Source organism: Helianthus annuus, chromosome 14, assembly GCF_002127325.2.
Source record: "Helianthus annuus cultivar XRQ/B chromosome 14, HanXRQr2.0-SUNRISE, whole genome shotgun sequence".
Classification (NCBI taxonomy): domain Eukaryota; kingdom Viridiplantae; phylum Streptophyta; class Magnoliopsida; order Asterales; family Asteraceae; genus Helianthus; species Helianthus annuus.
The window spans coordinates 121913501-121936598 of NC_035446.2; the positions used below are offsets into that span (position 1 = coordinate 121913501).

General features: G+C 34.8%; 3 protein-coding genes across 3 annotated transcripts; all 3 read right to left on the reverse strand.

Annotated features, from left to right (window-relative positions):
* Positions 1–3261: 3261 nt before the first annotated feature.
* On the reverse strand, positions 3262–4478 carry LOC110907293 (protein FAR1-RELATED SEQUENCE 1-like). The gene is made up of 2 exons (XM_022152292.1): positions 4116–4478; positions 3262–4023 (listed from the first exon to the last, which is right to left on the reverse strand). The coding sequence occupies exons 1-2, from the start codon at positions 4476–4478 to the stop codon at positions 3262–3264; spliced, it is 1125 nt and encodes a 374-aa protein (XP_022007984.1).
* Positions 4479–4552: 74 nt separating this feature from the next.
* Positions 4553–10083, reverse strand: LOC110907291 (protein FAR1-RELATED SEQUENCE 5-like). Its single transcript, XM_022152291.1, has 5 exons — positions 9953–10083; positions 9780–9877; positions 5140–5950; positions 4775–5033; positions 4553–4678 (listed from the first exon to the last, which is right to left on the reverse strand). Exons 1-5 carry the CDS (start codon positions 10081–10083, stop codon positions 4553–4555), a joined length of 1425 nt encoding a protein of 474 aa, XP_022007983.1.
* A 1739-nt stretch (positions 10084–11822) lies between these two features.
* On the reverse strand, positions 11823–15170 carry LOC110909259 (8-hydroxygeraniol dehydrogenase). The gene is made up of 5 exons (XM_022154291.2): positions 15015–15170; positions 14252–14365; positions 12542–13055; positions 12277–12430; positions 11823–12197 (listed from the first exon to the last, which is right to left on the reverse strand). The coding sequence occupies exons 1-5, from the start codon at positions 15110–15112 to the stop codon at positions 11995–11997; spliced, it is 1083 nt and encodes a 360-aa protein (XP_022009983.1). The 5' UTR covers positions 15113–15170; the 3' UTR covers positions 11823–11994.
* Positions 15171–23098: the final 7928 nt, after the last annotated feature.

Consider the following 23098-nt stretch of genomic DNA (forward strand, 5'->3'; position numbering starts at 1 on the left):
TGAATCAATTCGACGAATGTGTAAGAAGGATAAACGACACTTTTAAAGAAGGTTTCCAATTGTACCCACAAAGTGAGAAAATAAAAGATATACACACATTGTGGACTGATAAGCTGAAAAAGGTCGGATCGACGTGTACGACAACTACACAACCACAAACTCCTGGGGATAAAACACCGGAAAAAGAGGCAAATAAGGAGAATTTGGATATGTCACAGTTGTCGCAGTGGACACCTTCATTGGTAGAAGAGGTATGTAAGACAGTTGACAAGACAACCACACAGACGACTCAACTTGCAATAATTGAGCAGCCCGCACAGAAGACTCAGGTTGAAGAAATGGAGCAGACCGCACTCGCCGTCACACCGATCTCCCAAAAAACACAGGAAGAATATGAATATACGATTAGACGTGGGCAGCTTATACACGATTTGGACCTTGGAAAGCGGAAAGTAAGACCGGAAAGACAAACATAGTTGACCGATGCTCTAAGGTCTCCTTACGTGAAGCGGGCAGTAGAGATTAAGGCAAAGCTTGAAAACGCTGAGCTCTCCGTCAGCTCCTACATGTTCTTAGCCTGGGGTTCGATGTGGTATGTTATAAAAATGCACTTTAAAATAAGAATGTTTCTACAAAAATATTTTCACACAATATATGAAACTGATTCTGATGAATATATTGTAACACATTTATTAAAACACATTTGTATACATTAGGGATGTTGTGTTTAGAACTAAGAGAGGAGTGCCGGTGATGAGATCTCCGCTCGAATCATTATTGCCGGGAATCGATGCACCATATTGGTAATAAGCGCATGGGCGGATTTGTTGAATTTTGAAGAAAAATTCAAGCAAAAGGGGAGCATCGCACGCCTATTCTGTTCAGTAAATATGTTGGTAAGGCTGATCATAACGGAATTGAAATTTAAGTTGACGACTTTAGTAATATTGTTTAACGAGATCACTTTAAAATGCAGAATGAAGACGACTACATTAAAAATGCAAAATCAAGGGCAAAAACATTCGCAGACAACATGGAACCGGTTTTAGTTTCAGCTGATGTGAAAAAGATACCTGAGCAGTCGATCATTTTTGTACCAGTCTTACACGACGCTCATTTCTATTGTGTATCTTTTAATTTAAGGGACATGAAGGTAGAAGTTTTGGACAACAGCGCTAAGGATATCTCAATGCAAGCGAAATACAAAAAAGACCGGAAAAATTGGTACGTCCCTTTATATATAAACTACAAACGACCGGAAATGCATGCCATTTGATTACACCTTTGTTATAACACAAAATAACAAACTGCAAAAAAATGTTTAAAATAGTTCATAAAGATGTATAAACTTTGATGTTAAAACACAATTGATACTAAAATGATATTAACTGAAAACCAACTTCAACATAATTATAAAAGTCTTATGTTAGAACACAGTTGATAAATGAATGATACGTTATCAGCACTAATTATACTTTAAAACACAGTGTAATATAACAAAACATAATATCATAGAAGATAACTTAAAACACACTACGTAAAAAATTTAAAATTTGTTGTTAAAACACGGTTATACTGAATGCTACGTTGTTAACACTATTAATACTTTAATACACATGTGTTTTAAAGAGATGTGTTTTAAGGTCAGGTTGTTAGAGGTTTTGTACCCTGAACAATATGTTATAAGGTCAGGTTGTTAGAGGGTTTGTACCCTGAACAATGTGTTTTAGTGTATTAAGTTTAAAACACAATCTGATTAAAACTGTTTAAAAAAAACACTTAAAACACACTGAGTCAGAACTTTAAAATAATCCCTTTGTTAATTACGTTGTGCATTTTAATGAATTCAGTTTAAAACACAATCTGATGAAAACTGTTTATCATGCAGCGTGATGCTTTATCAGTGTACTTGGAAAAAAATGGGCATCCAGCGGGCGGGGTGATCGATAAAGTTGAGCCGGTACGATTGGAGATGCCATGGCGTACAAAAAATAATGTAATCGATTGTGGCGTCTTCCTGATGCGCCATATGGAAACATACAAGGGCGTATCTGGAAAAGGTTGGGAATGCGGATTCTCAAACGAGTGCACTGATGCGGGTGAGATTTCATACAAGCAGTGCAAAGAAATTGATAATCTGAGGCGTAAGTACATCACGAAGATGCTCCTAAGTGAAGGAAACGAGTACAGAGGTTTTGTTAAAGCTGAGGTTGCTAGCTATAACAAGTTGTCGGCTGATGAAAAAAAGAGGCTAGAAGCAAAAGCCTATGACGCAATCCTTGCAAGATTGGATAACTAAGTTAACATGGCATGTTCTCGAAAAAAACTTCGTTGGCGGTAGTTTGTTGACGTATTGTGCACTGATGTTCTAAAAAAACAGTTTTACCATTTTGTTCAGTTAGAATATGTAGTTTGAACCTCTTTAACCTTATGAATTTATGACGATATTGTTACTTTGTTTCGATCTACATCAGACATACAGTTGTATTACCTCTTAAAACACAGCCTATATACTTTGTGCAAATACTGTGATCTGGTAACAAACCTATCTATTTCATCAAGTATCTATATTACCAAAAACAAAGTTAAAACACTTTAAAATCAATACAAAAACTAAACTGTATACCAAAACCTCCATGCTAATAAAGTAATAACCATGGGGTAAAACAATATAATGGACAATAAAACACACCGTATATTCAAGTATAAAAAACATTGACTTCAGCTTCGAATATGTGTGAAAATACCTTACATATAACTGGCTGATGGATTCTAAGGAACTTAAACCACATTAGCTGTTAAAACACATTACATATTAAAGGCTGATGGATTCTCTGGAACATAGTTAATACTTAAAACACAGTAGAACACTTTTTCATCAGCACTTTATAGTTTAAACAAATTATAGTTCAGACACATTTAAAACACTTTTTTCATCAGCACTTTATAGTTTAAACTGTGAACTGGAAACCAGCCTATCTATTTCATCAGCACTTTATAGTTTAAACACATTTAAAACACTTTTTTTTACAAAGTAAACTATATGCCAAAACCACGAACAAATCAATAATCCTACAAAAACACAGATGGCTATTAAAAAAACAAACTTAACACTAAAACACAAAGCAACAAATATTATGAAATGTCGAATCCAATAAGTCTTAAAATCAACAAAACCAAATCCAAAACAAACATAAGAGAAAAATAAAACAGAAAATTGAATAGTTCAGCAACAGACTTAAAAAATTGATATAAAAGATCCTACTCTGCCATGTCCTCATCATCCATATCTGCATCGTTTCCAGATGTGTAAAACACATCGTCATCATCGTTCGAACCAGGACCATCACCTTCAACAACCATAGCAGCATCTCCTTCGCGAATTGTATCTTCATTACCTCCAGCATTCTGCGAAGCACCTGCCTCAGGCACACCCACGGTGTATTTCCAGCACGTTACTCTGTTATGACCGTATTTTTTACATAATGAACATTGAAGACGTTTACTCCCAGACTGACTTATGGCTCGCTCCTTTTGAGATTTAAGGCGTTTATGAGACCCACAACCCTTGAACCTGGTACCAACTGGAACACGGATAGTGGCCGTGCTCTCTGGAGCAACTCCTAGCAGTTCAGCAAATCGATTACGCCGTGTCTTGGGAGGTGCATTTATTTGAGCTTCATCAGCAACTGACATAAACTGCTTGATATGGTCACAAAAATCAGACAACTTATCAAATTTTGATATCAACTTGTTCACAACATACTCAGTTGCGTGACTAATCTCACGAACACAACGGTTAACCTCCTCACTACGATCTGGATCTCCACCATCCGTAAGAATGGACCCGGGGGAACTATTTGGAACAGCTTCACGCGTCCAACGCCTCAATATATATTGTTTCGGAAACTCCCTTATATCAAGAATCCGTAACACGCAAAAAATGTGACTACACAACAATCCAAACTGCTCAAACCTGTTGCAGATACACTTAACAGTAACATCCTCCTCGCGTATCATAACCTGTAACATTTAATATCCATAAAACACAGTTCATATAAAAAATGTATAATGAAAAAAAAGGGTACACATAAAGTAAAACAAAAAAAAATAACCTCGAATAACGAAGAACATGGCTGGTCGAGATCCTTCATAAAAAACTTAATGAAATCACCGACGTGATCTAATCTGACACTAGTACAACGATGAATAGCATGTTGAATCTCGAGTTGAACATCCAAAAATAAAGTTCTGGTATATATCTGAGCTGCTTGCTTCTCGAGAACAAAATCACTCCACTCTCCAGGGTTGGTGTATCGAGTGTCATGATCATTTTTCCGATGCTCGTGCCTTTGCGCTTCAATAGCCGTATCGAAGTGGCTAAGAAATTCAACCAACGTACACTTTGGGTTGCTAATCTTGCCAAAAAAGTGATTCTCGCTTTCGGACCTAGATGATGTCCGCATAAGACCAGACATTTCTTCTTCGCGATAGTAAGCTGGAATCCATGATTCACGTAGCCCGTATATATACGTCAGCCATTCATGGTCGGTTAAACCGAAATCATGAATAATAGCTGCCATTCAGCCTCAAACGCTTCGGGCAATAGAGAATCAGTCCAAACAACTGCAGACAATATTTTCCTGAAATCTGTATTTGAACATAGGGCAGCCCCGACCTAAGGGAACATTGTATCATGAATGACAAAAAAAAAAAAAACACAGTAAAAAACACACATATAAAAAAAATAAAACCCTGCCATAAAAAACCAGACCTTAGTAGTGAGTTTATCCATGATATGCCACATACATAACCGATGCCTCGACTCAGGCCAAACATCCGCTATAGCCTTTTTCATCGCAGGGTCCTGGTCAGTAACGATTACAGGAGGCGCGTACCCATATGCGTTCTTGATCGCCCTAAGTAACCAGCTATACGTCTCTGCCGTTTCAGAACCGAGAATTACAGCACCAAGTGTCACGTTCCTATTATGATTATCAATCCCAGTGAAAGGGACAAACATCATGTTATACCTTAAAAAAAACACACAATCAGCGATGACAAAAAGATCATGATGTATTTATAACACAGTAAGTTTTAAAACACATTGAATATATAAAAAATTAAACAAATCATTACTTGTTACGCTTGTAGGTAGCATCAAATGATATAACGTCCCCAAACATATAATAATTTCTCTTCATATCCTCGTCGGCCCAAAAAATACACTTCAACACACCTTCGTCTGTCGTTTCATATTCACAAGAGAAGTTCGGTAAAAACTCCTTTTTCCTCATCAGTCGCTTAACAAACATTTCCGCATCAAACTCTCCGATAAAAAGATTTAATTCTTTCTTGAAATTTTTAAAATCGAATTTGGTCGCACCGACTTTGTCGAACCCACCATACACTTCCTTCATAATGTTAAATGCACGAACAGGACCAATGTTGAGATGTGACATCTTGTTTATCATCTCTTCGTGAGCACGATTAATACCCCTGTTTTCCTTGAGAAGATGTAAATCTTCTTGATGCACAAAATCATGGTTGTGCGCCTCTATAAAATGATACAGCAAATACTTCTTAGCATCGGTAAGCTTTATTCTGATCGCAGCTTGGCATCCGGTCCTTTTGGATGGTACCCTACGTACCCACCTATCAGACAACTGTTCGACTAAGGTATCAACCGGTCGAAAGTCTTTTTGACCCTCCTTTGAACAAAAAAAGTACTTGTTTATAACAATACCACGGTTCTCGTGCGGTGTGCCCTTCCTTACGGTCCAACCTCCCGCTTCTGCGTAAGTTTTATAAAAGTTATACGCGTCATCAACTGTGTCGAATAACATTCCCTCTGCTGGCGTCAACGAAGAGGGTGAATCTGGAATATATCTCTTTGTTCCAGTGTTTGGAGAGACTTGTTCAACACCACGTAATTGGTAATTAGGTGCATCTACAACACATGACAAAAAAAGTGTATAAAACACATTTCTAAACAAACATAATGCAATTTCAAAAACACCGATTCAATTATACAAGGTGAAACTATAAAAAACATTTACTTCAAACTCAATAACTGTTAAAACACATCACATATAACAACTGATTTTTTCTCATAAATAGTTTAAATAAACAGAACAAAAAACTACAACTACCGATGTTAAAACACACTATTCAAATATGTAAGAAAAGGGTGACCATGATACTACAAACCATCAGCCCACTTATATGAATCAATGAACAAAAAACAACCTGAACATGTATGACTGTTAAAACACAACACCAATAACAAGATGATGGTTTGGCACAAACCTCAACATCTGTTGAAACACATAATTGGTAAAACACATTACAGAGTAAAACACATCATTCGAGAAGAAACTATAACATAACACATAACTAGTAAAACACATTACTGTTAAAACACACCATTGAATATGGAACTATGAAAAAAAAATTGGCTTCAGATTCAATAACTGTTAAAACACAACCTCAAAACCTGTTAAAACACATAACTTGTTAAACACATTACGGTTAAAAACACAAATAACCTGAATCTGTATGACTGTTAAAACACAGCACCAATAACATACATGATGGTTTTTGCACATAAGTTACAAGTATGGATTTTAAAACACACCATGAAATATCTTAAGGAAAAAAAATTAATCTTCAGATTAGAAAAAACATCGGTCATCTTATAGAATCACTGAACACTAAACCTCAAAACCTCTGCTGTTAAAACACAGCATCAAGAACAAACTGACGAATATGCATAAACATGATAATGAAACAACACAAAAGCCTACAAAAGTAACTGTAATTACCATCTCCACAATCAGCGAGGGTGTTCGAAGCCAAGATTTATCAGACTGAAATAATATAGAATAAGAACGATTCTGGTGAAGAATAGAATGATCGAAATTATAATATATAGATGTGTTTCGTGTTCGTGGAATTTGGAATAGATTTGGATTAAAAAAAAACTATGATCCCGCATATCATGCATATAATCGGTTACACATACGAACATGCAAAAAATATAGTTATTTGAGATAATTACCAAAAATAAAAAAAATATATGCAATTACATGTTTACCCTTCTAGTTAAAATACATCCATGCCACATGTCAATATACTATTGCTTCCTAGACTTTCTAGGAAAATTGGACTTTCCACACAACTCCTACTCTTATTTTACAATCTATACTATATAATAAAAGAAACCAATAAAGGGACATATGTCATTCATTGAAGCTATCAATTAAAAGATAATTATAAAATTATATTTAATATAAATTTAACAATTCGTATAGGAGATAATATAATATTTTAAAATATTTATCATATTTAACAACAACAACAACAACAACAACAACAACAACAACAACAATAATAATAATTCATTGAAGCCATCAATTAAATGATAATTATAAAATTAAATTTAATATAAATTTAAACAATTCGTATAGGAGATAATCTAATATTTTAAAATATTTATCAGATTTAAAAATAATAATAATGATGATGATGATGATGATGATGATAATAATAATAATAATAATAATAATAATAATAATAATAATAATAATAATAATTTCTCTAAAAGAGTGGGTAATATTATAAAATAATTTAGTAAAATTAAAATGTTATTTTGGAGATTAAAATGGAGCTATAGACAGAAAAAAGATGGATAAGTTGTTAGGGAAATATCATTAAGAATATAGAGATTAGAAATAACTTAGGTAAAATTAATTAATGTTAACAAGTCAAAAAATCCTATGAGGCAAATCATGTGAAAAATGATTACGTACACCAAGAAAAGTAGTCACCAGATATATTGTTTTATTAAATTCATTTAACCTGTGTAATAAACGTGGTTTTTTTAAAGATATAACATATTTATTTTTACCATACAAAATTACATATATGCAACTCGTGTAATACACGGGGTTTTTAAAAATATAACTTTTTTTATTATGTAGTATATAAAATTAGATTTATTCAATCCATATAATACATAGAGTTTATAAAGATATAACTTTTTATTGTTCGATATATAAAATTACATGTGGTCAACCCGTATAACACATGAGATTCTTAAAAATGTAACTTTTTTCATTATTTAATATATAAAATTAAATTACCAAACCCGTACAATATACGGGGTTTCTAAAAATACAACATTTTTTATTATTTAATATATAAAATTACATTTATTCAACCCATATAATAAACGAGATTTTTAATTATATATTTTTTATTATTTGATAAATAAAATTATATTTATTCAACCCGTATAATAAACAAGATTTTTAAAGATATATATATATATATATATATATATATTATTTGTTATATAAAAATACATTTATTCAACCCGTGTAATACACGGGGTTGTAACCTAGTATAAATATATATAGAGTTAAATTCCGGTACAAATGAGACTTAACATACATATATGCTTAACATAAGAAAAGGAGGAGGGATTTTTTTTTTTTTTTTTTTTTGACATCATGTTAAGCACTTATTTTAGTATAAGAATCTAAAAAATATAAAATTTTGTGTATTTAAACTATTAGTTATAATTATTCTAATTACACATAATTACTCTACTAGAGTAAATATTGGACTTTTCTTCTTCTTCTTCATCTTTTTTTACATTTTGCAAATTAAATATCATGCTTAAGTAGATAAGAAAAAAAATTTAAATAAAAAAGAATTCTCTTCTTCACTTCTCATTTTAAGACCTATTTGTATGTTAAAACGTATTTGTATCGATAAAAAATAGAGGAAAAGGGTCATGGACCTGGTTCAAAATCTAAATAAAGTGGTTTTACTTTAATAATTAATTAACACCAATTATACTTTAGTGTGTTGTTGGACTAGGGTAGGATGTGAGATAAAACCCATAAAGGCTTTAAAGTTTCACGTCTGTGTCATATCAACGCAATGTAGACAGTGGAGGCTTTAAAGCGTCACTACTAACTAAGGGGCTGTTTGTTAGCCTTTGAATGGTCATTAAGAGGCTACCTCTTAATGGAACCATTAAGAATTTTACCATTGAGAAGGTAGAAGAATGTGACATGTGATGATTTACTATTCAGAGGTTACCTTTTAACCATTCAGACTTGAGGTCACCTCTTATTCATTCAGAGGTTTTAAACCATTAAGAGGTAGCATCTGAATGGTCATTAAGAGGCTACCAAACAGCCCCTAAGCTGTTGTGGAATAAACCCCCTTTAATTATTTCCCAACCATTTATTTTTTATTCAATTTAATTTAATTCATTTTTTAATTTTAGTATTTGTAAAACAAGCAAAAACTAAGAGTAAACTGTCATTTTTATCCCTGAGGTTTGGTCACTTTTGCCATTTTAGTCCAAAACTCAAACTTTTTGCATCTGGGTCCCTGTGGTTTCAGTTTTATTGCCATTTTGGTCCAAAAGTGAAATCAAGTCATATTTGTCTTATAAAATCCTACAATTTTGTCTTTTTCCTCAGGGGCAAAATAGTCATTTTAATTTTTTGTAATTAAAATAATAGAATTAAATAATCCAAAAAATCAGAAGCCTCTTCTTCCTCTTCTTCTGATTTGTTCCCAATCTCCACCACCACAGTTATCCCCCTTTTTACATGTATACATACAAAACATGATTCAGAGCATAATTTGTTAGGTCTAGAATCCTAATTCCAGCTCAACCGATTTGTTTTCTTAACAGAATTACTCAATTTCAATAACAATCCAGGATACTAAGTGTAGATACATAATTTGAAACTTACAAGGCAATTCCAGATCGATAAACGACGACATCGTCTCCGAAGACGATTCCGGATTAGCATGCCTCGCAATCGTCTCAGACGGTAAGCCATTTAGCGTTCTGCAAATCGCACAAGTAAACGCCCCCTGTTCCTGATCACAATATGTGTTGTAGTACGCCTAGCAATTCTCGCACCTAGGGATTAAGTCTCCGCCGGATCCATACAACGGCGAGTTGCCTTTCTCGTCGTTGGTGGCGAACGGCGTCACCGTCACTCCCCATGGTAGTCCTGACGATTCTTGCGCGTCTGGTTCTGATGTATACATCTAAAAAAGGAGATAATAGTGGTGGTGGAGATTGGGAACAAACCGGAAGAAGAGGAAGAAGAGGCTTCTGATTTTTGGATTATTTAATTTTATTATTTTAATTAAGAAAACTAAAATGACTATTTTGCCCTGAGGAAAAAGACAAAATTGCAGGATTTTATAAGACAAATATGACTTGATTTCAATTTTGGACCAAAATGACAATAAAACTGAAACCACGGGGACCCAGATGCAAAAAGTTTGAGTTTTGAACTAAAGTGGCAAAAGTGACCAAACCTCAGGGACCAAAATGACAGTTTACTCAAAAACTAATAATAAAACCATTAAAACTAAAAAGAATTAATTGCCCGGATGGTCCCTGTGCTTTCATGTTTTTTACGTTTAGTTCACACCTTTTAAAAACAGCAGGTATGTGCTCCTTATGGTTTTTCATTTTTTTTCATTCTGAAACACCTTTCTATAGAAAAAGGGGTGTGATAAATATACTTATATACCCATCACAAGGATTAATATACCCCAAAGTCAATTTTAGTAATGATTTTGTAATGATTAACTACTTTCTTATATTATTTTATTATAAAGTAAAAAGTAATAATTATGTTTTATTATAAAGTCAAAAGTAATGATTATGCTTTTTATCTTATTTTATTTTATAATACTTTTGTAAAAAAGAATTAGGGATCAAGACTATATTTCATGTAAAAAAATAAGTATTACATAACCGATGTTACTTGATCCAGATAATGAATATTTCTATTGACATAAATATATACATAACCCATGTTACTTGATCCAGATATAGTGAATATTTCTATTGACATAAATGTATATATCTATCACTTAATTACGTACTATTAAAAGAGGTTAGACCTTTTTTTTACTTGTGCTGTCTTATTTCTGTATATTTATTGATGCTAGTTGTGATATATATTATACTTTGCTACATGAATTGTTCATATAACTTCAAGAGTTAACCTGATACTTTTTATTTATATGAATTATTATTATTATTATTATTATTATTATTATTATTATTATTATTATTATTATTATTATTATTATTATTATTATTATGCACTGATGATTATATATATGTGTGTATATGAATTGGCGTAACAAACTTTTTGTGTCAAGGTAAATTACATTTTAAATTAGCCATGTAAATTTTTTTAATGGATTAACTTCTTTACTTCTTTATATGTTGAAATAAAGTGAACCGATCAAGTGAAAGAAACCTTTTCTATTGTTATTCAACTTGATTGGTTTAAAGTTGAATAATTTATTCAAAACATTTGTCAAGTCTGTGTGTTATAACTTCATTACATAAAAGTTTGATTGTATAAAAAATACTTATATTCACTTAAAAAATAAAATAAAAGCTAAAAACTAATGATTCTAATTAATAATTTAAAAATAAAATAGAAATATTAGGTAATTAATGCTTTAAGTAATTAATGACAACCTTTTTCTTTCTCCTGTCCATAATTCTCTTTTCTCAAATGTTGACTTTTGGGTATATTTAACAACACCCTAGAAAAAAAGGTTGATGATTGGTGCGTCAAAAATCATTTACCATGTGCTCTCGCCACATGACTTTTATGTTTTCTTTAAACACATTAACCTTCGCCTTTTGGGTATATTTGTCAGGTTTGGTTATTCACCATTTCATCATTTTAGTATAATCATAGTGTGCAAAACAAAAAAAAAAATTAAATAAATAAAAAACAAAACATCTCAAATTCAAAAAAGCTCCATGCGTCAATTAAACCGAAAAAAAAACAAGTAAAAGTCAACTTAAAAAGACGGAATAATAAAAGTTGACCGACCAAGACAACACTTTTTCTTCTTATTAGAATGAAAAAAAACTGACTCATGTTCTACACGATGAACACATTACTGAACCGGCTTCATCTATGGAGCTTTCAGGGAGTTAGCTACATCGATGACAAATCGATATTTAACGTCAGATTTCAACATACGGCCCATGGCAGTGTTCACATAATCAATGGGAATTAGCTCGATATCTGCAGTTATTCCATGTTTTGCTGCAAAATCAAGCATTTCTTGAGTCTCTTTCAGCCCTCCTGTTGCACTTCCAGCCACCATTTTCCTCCCTGTGACCCACCCCTTTCAGTTAAGCAAGCTCAAGAATGTATGTATACAGACTGAAATTAATGAAGAATTAACACTAACCAGTGATCAAAGAAAATGCGGCTAAATCAAATGATTTCTCTGGTGCACCAACAAGAACAAGCTTTCCATCTGGTTTAAGCGCATTGAGCAATGGTGCAATCGAGTGACTCGCAGAGACAGTGTCGATTATTCCATCCAATGTGCTCGCGGCAGACTGATTACCCAAAAAATAAAAAATAAAAAATAAAATCCAAGAAGTTAACAAAATAAACATTTTTATTGTCAAAATGGATATCAAGAAAAAACTAACAAATCTTCTACCCACCTGCATTTGTTTTTGGTCTTTGCTGACTATGAAATGGTCAGCTTTAAGTCCTTCAACTGCTTCTTGCTTTTTAGCCGGTGTGGTACTGAAAACCGTTACTTCGGCCCCAAAAGCCTTAGCAAACTTGACCGCAGCATGACCTAGCCCACCGAGCCCGACTACTCCTACTTTCACACCAGGTTTGTCTAGTCCAAAGTGTCTGAGTGGGCTGTAGGTTGTGATACCAGCACATAGCAATGGTGCACCAGAATCAAGTGGCAAATTCTCAGGCCAACGTAGAACGAAATGCTCATCGGCAACCATGTGGTCTGAGTACCCACCGTAAGTGCGTGTGCCATCATGGTCGATGTATCCGTAAGTTAGAATCTGTTTTGGACAGTAGCTTTCAAGATCTTTAGCACAACTTTCACATGAGTTGCATGATCCCACTATGCATCCAACCCCAACTTTGTCACCAACTTTGAATTTCTCTACTTTGCTGCCTACTTCAGTCACTATGCCCACAATCTCGTGCCTGCATTATCATCATTGTATAATGAATTCGGGTTCGGTAGGGTTTGATCCAAAAGATTGTTATTTTTAAAAGGAATACTTTACATAATTGTAACCACGATTCTTATTCATTCTACTATAAAGTCACTCAAAATCTTTTTGTCTATATAATGTTACTCAACTATATTTGTTGTTTCAATCGTACACTATTTTATGGATGTTAATTTTTTTAAAATAAGTGATATGAATAGATTATGTATGAATCTTAGATACTATTTAGTGAGTATGTTTTTTTTTATTCAATTTGACTTGATGAAAGATAAACTTGCTTATTATTTTATATGAATTATTTTCAAACTAGTCTTGTTCCCCCCGCGTTTCGGTGAGGTGGTGTAAAACCGTGTTAACGGTATTGCGGAGGGAAATCATGCTAAGTAGCAACCGAACGGCGACCAAAACCAAGAAAAAACATAAAATGAAAACACAATTTTTTTACACCAAGTGACTCACGGGATAAAAAAACGTAAAGGACCACATGTTAACTCCAAACACTATGGTAAGTACCAACCAAGTGATGACCAAATTCGGGAACCTGGATAAGGCACAACGGGTAACCCCTACCTGCCACCACACACTGTTGTGGTGGTGCGGGCGGGTATGGGTTGGGTTAACTTTTTGCTATTGAGTTAAGGTATTTTTTGTGTTGAAATTTTGTTTTTGAGTGAAAGAAGTTGGTGTTGTTGAAGAAGATGATTGTTTGGGTTTTTATTATTTTTTTAAATATATGTTTTTTAAATAGCCTATAATTTAAATGTTTTATATTTTTATAAAACAAAAACTTAATTTATTTTTAAAAAAATTAGTTTTTAACTTTATAAATTTTTTAGGAATGTATAAATTTTTATTTATAGGAATGTATTAATTTATGAAAAAAAAAAAAAAGAAAAAGGTTAACTCAAGTGACGCCAGTAAATAGGGTAGTGGATGGTTTAACTTTTATGAAACGTGGCATAAAAAAGATCGGTTAACCTCAGAGGTAACATGGGTTTGAGTCGTTTGACCGCCCAACTGGGCCAACAACGAAATCTATGTGTAATCATTAAACAACCAATAACATAAGTCAAATATGCATGTACCAAATACTATTTTCAAATGCAACAACAAAATTGAAAATCTAAATGAAAATTCTATAGGATAATCAGATCGATTAAAACATACCCAGGAGTAATGGGATAAGTAGTCACGCCCCATTCATTCTTGATAAAGTGAAGATCCGAATGGCAGATCCCGCAGTACAAAACCTTAAACCTCACGTCTTTATCACCCGTAGCCCTATAAATCATCATTAACAACACTTTCCTTTTAGACTGTACAAATAGCATATACTAGATGATATAACCATGATTCATAACCAAAGATCATAGTTGTTAAAAACCATCGTCTTTTGCGCCTAGGCCCAATTTTCACGCGAGACGAGGCAATTGCGCCTTAAGTCAGGGCAATTGCGCTTTAATTCTTCAGGTGATGGTTCAGGCGCAGATTCCGAAGCGACTCCTGGATCCGGAGAGTTTCCGGCCAAATTCTCTGAATTCCAACAAAATTCAAGCTAGATTTCTAACTTTATCTAACGAAAACTACTTTTCTACACTAATACACTAATATTTTATAACTTTTGGTATTAAATAGATGATAGTAATTAATATATAATAGCTTTAGTTTATTTTATTTGAAGAATAATATTAATTTTCTAATACATAAAATATTTTTAATTTTTTTTTTTCGTTGTGCGCTTTATTTTTCTCAGCCCTCGCTTTTTTTGCGCCCGCCACCTAGGCTCCATGCGACGCCTATGCGCCTTGAGTGCGCCTAGCACCTTTAATAACTACAGATCAGATAACATAAAACTATATCTCTAGCAGAAAAATGGGCATTGGATGTATCGATGAACGTTGTTTAATTATTATATAAGAAAAATGTGTACCTTCGGGAGAAAGTGAGAGGAGAAAGAACACCAGAAGTGTCTCGAGCAGCATAACCATAGGCTTTGATTGGATGTTCAGATTCTGGTGATTTCGCCATTGTTAGCTTTTGAGTCTTGGTTGAGGACAGAATTATGGTGTTTGTGAGGAAGAAGAGTTTGTGGGTGTGTGTGTATTAAATAGAGTGTAGTGGAAATATTAACTGCTACCAAAATGTCATAATGGTGAATTAATGGAAAATGGCAGGGCAGTTTGTGGTGACGGAGTGTTAAGAGAGAGATTTGGTATTTTAAGGGATTCAAATTTGATTCATGTCCTCCGCATTATTTTCGACAGCACCTGGCGATGATGGGAGACTAGGCGAATAAGTGGAGATCGCTAGTTCGATCCTTGAACTAAGTGGGTTTTACCTCACCGCGCTGTCGTGCCTTCAGGCGAGTGTTAACGGACTTCGGCCCTAGGTGAGGGTTTATCCGGTTCGAAGGCGAGTGTATCCCGATATGGTGAATTTCGCTAGTAGCCCATTTGGAGGATTCGTTGACCATTCAAAAAAAAAAAAAAGAGATTATACTCAATTAGCCAATGAGCTATAGCTCAATTGACATTGGAGGCGAAGAAAAGATTTGGGTTTGAGGTCAGAGGTCTTAAGTTCAAATTTGATTTCAACGGGGTTTTATCATAGTGGGTCTTTGGACGACGGGTTTCCCCGAAACTGGTGATGGTGAGCTTGGGTTACCTACTGTTATTTTATTTATTTATTTTTTTTGTGGTTGTAGGCGTATGAGGTTGCATTTTGCCATTGGGACCATTGGGTTACCGGGTAACGGGGCTTTTATCTCATTGGCTTTTAAAAACAAAGATTTAACTCAATTATTATTTTTTTAAAAAATAATAAACGAGTGAAATATGATGGATCTAGTTTATGTGATTCATTTATAAACAATCCTGATAATGGATCTATACTACTTAGATATATGTTGAATTTGTTTCACTTACTTTTACTTCTAGCTCTAATTTCACAAGATTAAAACACCTAATGAAAATGTTGGATTGACTTTGATAGGAACATGAAAAACCTGTATTTCCTCTTTACATATGTTTACAGCTATATTTTTATATATGAATTGTTTTATAATAATTTAAGTACATTAAATATTATTAGAAAATATACAAAAAGTAGACTCGCGGGTCTATTTAAGCTCTCTTAGTAAAACTAACGCTCGAACTCATTTAGAATCAGCTCGATCTAAACTCTTAACAAACCTTGAATAGCTAACAAGCAATTCGGCTAATTTACTCTAATGTATAATTGTATGCAAGGCATCATTTAATAAGTTTGTTGAATAAAATTTGTAAAAAGAAAAACATTTTACTTTTCTTCATTTTGTGGAGTTCGCCACGTTTCGTTGGTTAATTTTCATGCTTGTCTGGGCCACTCCTCGTTCATGCATATGGAGACAAATCTCAAAGTTCACAAGTTACCAATACCTAAGCAATCAGACGAGCTCGGTACTGATTCTCTGATTCGATAAGGCTATACGGTATGGGGATCGGCTTTGGACCGTCTCCATCCGTCGCCGGCCATCCATCCATGCCGCCTCCATCGTCGCCCGTCGTCTCCGTCGGTTTTCGGACGTCCAGGACGGAGCAAACAGTGGGCCCCATTTCTTTTGTTTGTTTGTTTATTTATTTGTGGGATTTGTACATTATGCTTTAATACTTGTACATAGTTTTGTGGGTAGGATCATCTAGCACCATTCTCCCATGCCCTCTAGTTTTGGAGGATGGACCATCTTTGGAGGACTATGACGTGGCGCCTACGTGGCGGATCATCCTCCAAGGATGGACCATCACCATACCGAGTAGCCTAAAGAAACTTAGATGGGTCCGATGGGAAGGTCTTTTAAATTCAAAAAAAAAAAGGTGGGTTAGGTGTGGGGAGCATTAAAGATTTTAATTTGGCTATGTTAACTAAGTGGTGGTGGAGATATAACTCGAACTCGAATCAGCTATGGGCCAAAGTAATATTGTCAATTCATAATAATAATTCTAATATTTTAATTCCCTTGAAGAAGTCGATCCCTGGTGTGTGGAATGACATCGGCAAAATGGATTCGGTTTTAGCCAAAGCCGGGTTAAACATAAATCAAAACCTGATTGAGGAGAACGGGGCTTGGAAATGGCGATCTGCAGTGGAGGAGAGTTTCTCGGTCAAGCAGGTGCGTCTTGGCCTGGAAAACGTTCGGCAGCCCACCCCAGTGGTTGACCCGAATTTAGTATGGAACAGCTGGGCCCCGACTAAAGGTAACATCCTGCTTTGGCGGGCTCTTCTCGGTCGAGTTGCTTCCAAGGTACGTCTGGCTCGTAGGAGGTGGCCGTTCATGATGTGGGCTGTCCTAGGTGTGAGCTGGAGGTTGAAAGTCCTAATCATATTTTCCTTAATTGCTTGTGGGCTAAAAGTATTTGGTGGCATGTCCTGGCTTGGCTCCGTATTCGTTTCCCTCTTAATTGTGCTTCGCTTTTGGAGTTAGTCAGATTTGTTAAAGATTGCCCAGGGAGCAGAGTTTGGAAGAGGCTAGTATCTATGGTTGTTATCGCTACGGTTTGGAGAATTTGGAGCGCGAGAAACGCCAAAGTCTTTGAAGATAGTTTCATCTCTATTATGAAGACGGTGGAGCTCATCAAGGAAGATTCTTTTCTTTGGGTTAGTATTCGCTCAAATTTAAAGAAGCCGAAATGGGAGAATTGGGTTTCGTTTGATGTAGTTGACTTGATGTAGTTGTCGTTTGTCTCGTTTTTTTTTTCGTTTCTTTTGTTTTGTTGTTCTCCCAGTTGCTTGCTGTCTTTATATATATATATATATATATATATATATATATATATATATATATATATATATATATATATATATAGGGAGGGGCTCATGCGAGAACCACCCTTATTGTGAGAACCTTGAGAACCAATGTGAACACAACCTAAAATAGCTAAAAAAACCTAATCCCCCACCCCCCCCCCCCCAAAAAAAAAAAACCTAAACCCCCCCAACCCCCCCTCCCCCCAAAAAAACCTAACCCCCCCTCCCCAAGCTAAAATGCTAAAAACTAAACCCCCAAAAAACCTAAAAAAATCTAAAAAAATCAAAAAAAAAAAATCTAAAAATTTTTTTTGAATTTTTTAATATTTTTTATGTTAAAATCGCTACTTTTAGAAGCCAAAAAAAATTTAAAAAAAAAAATTTAAAAAAAAAAGTTTTTTTTTCTTCGAAAAGTAGCGATTTTTTTATAAAAAATATTAAAAAATTAAAAAAAAAATTGTGTGATTTTTAGCTATTTTTAGGCATTTTTAGTGTGTTCACATTGGTTCTCGCGGTTCTCACAATAAGAGGTGGTTCTCGTATGATCTTCTCCCTATATATATATATATATATATATATATATATATATATATATATAAAGTGATTTGCCATTCAAAAAAAATTAAAATAAAAAATTAGTTAATAATCGATTTTGATTTATTTTACTTAATAAAACACATGATACTTCAGTGGTTTTGTCGTTCAAAAAAAAGTTAATAAAACACATTCCGAATATCGTATCGAAATTGGTCGTTTAGTACCTGATTGGTACCGGAATTGGTTCCTGATGAGGTATGTAATGCCGATTTGAATTTTGGATATTGGAAACTAGGTTATAACTTCGTGTGTTACACGGGTCGAATAAATAAATTTTATATACTAAATAATAAAACAATATAACTTTAAAACCTCATTTATTACACGGGTTGAATAAATGTAATTTTATATATTAAATAATAAAAAGTTATATCTATAAGAACCATATGTATTTTCTATTTAAAAAAACTAATGAATATACTCAGTACGCTATAAATATGCTGATTGTGGAGATGATTATTGAAAGGAGTATATAATTGTCAAACATGTTATTCAAGAAACAAATAAGCAGCAATTTGAGTGATAAAATATAAATTATATTTAAATAAACCCGTAATAAATCAAATTTTATTTATAAAGTAATATTGAAAGTTATATACAATTTGTTTAAAAAATATGTAACAAAATCTATATAGTATTATTTTAATAATGAAAACAAAAATAAATAATATATTAATACAAAGTTTGGTTTTGGTATAAATAATTTGGTTATTTAAAATATTTTAAATTAACAATTTAAATTTAAGGATAATATTTTATTGAAAAAGTATAAGTATTTTATTGGACATTTAAAGTATGATAAGGCTTAATTATTTGTTTTTCTTAATTTATATACCATTTTTATTTAAAATAAATTAAAAAAAATATAGCAAACATAATTTCAATAAAATTAATAAAAAATACAACCTACTTAAAAAGAAAAATGTTAGGGCTGGATTTTTATGACCTATGATCCTTACTTGGTATCCTAACAAGTGATCCTAGTTTCTTTGGCAGATAGTGATCCTCAGAAGAGCTCCAGGATCAGGATCATGGATCATCCTAAGGATCCTCATACTAACGATTGTTCTCTTTGGATTTAATGTTGTTTTGCGGGAATTACGAGTTGGACCAGGTCTTAGCAACATAAACAAGGAATCTGTCACGCTAATTTCGCACATGCATAATCAAAGATGGACGTTATGGATAATATGGAAACTCAGCACAATTCAAGGGAAATTAATTAGGCTAAATTTACTTCTATTTCTAAAGGGGTAACGACCTAGTAGTTAGGTGATTTGCCTAAAATAGAACCACACACACTTGTATAAATGACACTCTTGAACATTCGGAAGACACAACACATTTCTCACACGCTTTAGCATACGATACTATAGTGATCCTTGTACCTAGCTCGTTACCATCCGAAGTTGTAAACATTGTTTGTTATATTGAAGTTTGGTGATCGGTAGTTTCCATCACCCGAGGTTTTTTATGCCGGAGATCATTCATTGATCAAGGGCTTTTTCCTCGTATAAATCCTTGTGTCACTTGTGCAATTTTCATTATAGTGATCCTTATCTTTGTTCGTCATACCAAGCATCATTCCCCGTTTACAAAGAGTTTGGTTGCATTATCCTTGTGTGATTTTTGACCAAAACAGTTTGGCGCCCACCGTGGGGCAATTGGTGCTTCATTTATAATAAAGTTTTTCTGTTGGTGATCATTCCGGAGTGTTACATGGCTTCATCATTGAAGAATACCTCCACAGCGATGTCTGCAGTCAATTCATCTAATGGCACTCCACCTTTGCCGCCACCACCAGCTGGATCTCAGAAAAATGCTGAGAAAAGACCAACTCCTATCTTCTCTAAACCTTCATCTTCTTCTGCTCTAACTTCTTCTGCTCCCAGTACTAGTGATATATTTACTTTGATTTTGCAGATGAGGGATCGTATGCAGCAGCAGGATGAAACTAATGACAGGATCCTCAAGGAAATCGGAGATCTCAAAAGACAAAAGAAAACGGCAGAGGATCATTCCCCATTGATGCCCAAATCTTTGAATTTTGGTACTCCGATGATTACTTCTCAGCCATCAGAGATCCCAGACATTCAACATGTGGGTGGATCAAGAGGAGTACATTTCGGCTCATCAACAGTGACTCAGGCATCAGGATCATATTTCCAGCCGGCAGGATCCTATACTCAGCATATGGGATCCTTCATGAATTCAGGAGCCTACTCAGGAGCGCAGCAATTTCAAGGATCCTCCTTTATTCCAGGATCATCCCAGGTTCAAGGATCCTCCTTTGTTCCAGGATTATCCCAGGGTCAAGGATCCTTTCTCATCCCAGGATCATCCCAGTTTCAAGGATCCCTCCAGATACCAGGATCCTCGAAGAGTTTGCAGACAGGAAGTTCAGATGTCCATCAAGGAGATTTTATTCCAATGCAGACCATTGCTTCCACTGGTCCCTCCATCATCCCAGAATCCCAGCAATACGGATTCACATCCAATGTTCCTAACTTGAACCCGATGGGAGGTAACACTTTTAATAATTCTCTTACCACTAACCATGGATTCATGCAGGATACAGGTATCAACCATGCTATGGCCAGAGAACTGCAGAAACTGAAGGATATGATATCAAGTGTTCCAGGGGTAGTCAAACCTATCCCGGAGATTGCAGACGGAAGCCATAAGGTATCTCGTTTTGCACCACCAATTTGTGATGCTGAGATACCCAAAAGATTCCATATCCCTACTATGAAGCTGTATGATGGTACGACGGATCCTGAGGAACACATAGCACAATACAGGGAGAGGATGGAGATCAATCCAATTCCAGAAAGGTTAAAGGAAGCATGCTTGTGCAAGGGATTTGGATCCACTCTTACTGGATCAGCTCTTAAGTGGCTGCTAAGTCTTCCCCCTTACTCTATTACTTCGTTTGCTAATTTAGTTAACTTATTTAATAATCAATTTTCTTGTAGTAGAAAATTTGAACGATTGACTAGCGATTTATATAGGATAACTCAGGGTCATAATGAATCATTAAGGGATTATATAACCAAATTTAGTAAAGAATCCTTGGACATTCCTAACTTGGATGTGGCCACAGCTGTTGAGGCCTTCAAGATAGGATTGCTTAAGGATTCATTGTTCTATGATGATCTTGTTATGACACCATGCAGGAACCTAGACGAAGTAAGAACTCGGGCACTCAGGTTCATCCGGCTAGAGGATGACAAGAGGATCCAGGAGAGACAAGTAGGATCCTCAAAACAAGAAAAGCAAGGATCCTCTTTCAAAAGCAACAAATTCAAATCCTATAACAGAACTGACAACCAGAATGTGCATGCTGTTGACCAAGAAGAGGATGATGAAGATTATCCTCCGATTTCTGAATACTGTTTTTCCGTTGATAACCACGAACTAATCCTTGCAATGCAGAATCTAGGAGAAAAGGCCAGATGGCCCAGAAAAAATGACAAACCAGCCGCTGCTAAAGATAAATCAAAGTGGTGTGCATACCATGAGGATTTTGGGCATTTGACAGAGGAATGCATCGCATTACGAAAGGAAATTGGATATCTGCTGAGCAAGGGGCATTTGAAAGAATTGTTGGGAAGAAAAAAGCAAAGGACTCAGGATCCTGAAAGGATCCCTGAAAGAGCTCCAGCTCCTCCGGCAGATGCACAAGTGATCAACTTTATTTCTGGAGGATCAGACATCTGTGGTACATCCTTCTCAGCAGCTAAAAGGCATGCAAAGGAAGCTAAAATGGATAACGGAGAAAGACCTATTCGAACATCAAGTGTCTCGGAAGGAAAAATCATAACATTTGATGAGGATGATAGAATTAACATCCAGGATCCTCATCATGATAGTTTAGTTATTACTATTTTTATTTCTAACCATTTTGTCCGCAGGATCCTTATTGACGGAGGAAGTTCGGTAAACATTATCCAGCTTGATGTTCTGAAGAAAATGGGTATTCCTGAATCAGACATCACACCAAGATCCTCCGTGCTCATGGGATTTAGTGGCGAAACTAAGAAAACCCTGGGGGACATTAAACTTCCAATTTACGTGGAAGGATTACATAATTATCAAAAATTTTGTGTTACTGACTGTTTGTCTTGTTGTAATGTTATCCTTGGCAGGCCCTGGATACACGATATGAAGGCAGTCCCATCCACCTACCATCAGTGTGTGAAGCTCCCTAGCCCATGGGGAATAATCAAGATCGATAGTGATCAACAGGAGGCTAAGGATTGTTACACCTCATCAATGAAACCAGCCTCGAAATCAAGGGAACAATAGCAATTAAAGTATCCTCCAAGGGGTGTCTTGGAGGCAAGAGAGTAGGATGTGGACGAAATCCTCTTGGATCCTGATGATCCTGAATCCAAAATCTACATCGGATCAGGGATCCTTGATAAAATGAAAGAAGACATAGTATCCTTCCTCAAAAGAAGAAAATCTACCTTTGCATGGAAACATGAGGATATGACAGGTATATCTAAGGATATTATCACTCATAAACTTGGCATTGACAGGTCAGTTAAACCAATCCATCAAAAAAGGAGGAAGTTTGCACCAGAAAGAAATGCCATTATCCAGGAAGAGGTAGAAAGATTACTACGAGCA

Excerpts from the sequence above, each read along its gene's own strand:
- LOC110907293 (XM_022152292.1), bottom strand. The coding sequence starts at position 4,478 with ATGTCTGGTCTTATGCGGACATCATCTAGGTCCGAAAGCGAGAATCAC. Across the intron at positions 4,024-4,115 it reads CATGTTCTTCGTTATTCGAG|GTTATGATACGCGAGGAGGA; the intron begins GTTATTTTTTTT and ends TAAATGTTACAG.
- LOC110907291 (XM_022152291.1), bottom strand. The coding sequence starts at position 10,083 with ATGTATACATCAGAACCAGACGCGCAAGAATCGTCAGGACTACCATGG. Across the intron at positions 5,034-5,139 it reads GCTACCTACAAGCGTAACAA|GTATAACATGATGTTTGTCC; the intron begins GTAATGATTTGT and ends GTTTTTTTTAAG. Across the intron at positions 4,679-4,774 it reads TGGATAAACTCACTACTAAG|GTCGGGGCTGCCCTATGTTC; the intron begins GTCTGGTTTTTT and ends ATGTTCCCTTAG.
- LOC110909259 (XM_022154291.2), bottom strand. The coding sequence starts at position 15,112 with ATGGCGAAATCACCAGAATCTGAACATCCAATCAAAGCCTATGGTTAT. Across the intron at positions 14,366-15,014 it reads CCTCTCACTTTCTCCCGAAG|GGCTACGGGTGATAAAGACG; the intron begins GTACACATTTTT and ends GATGATTTATAG. Across the intron at positions 12,431-12,541 it reads AAGACCAAAAACAAATGCAG|TCTGCCGCGAGCACATTGGA; the intron begins GTGGGTAGAAGA and ends TTGGGTAATCAG.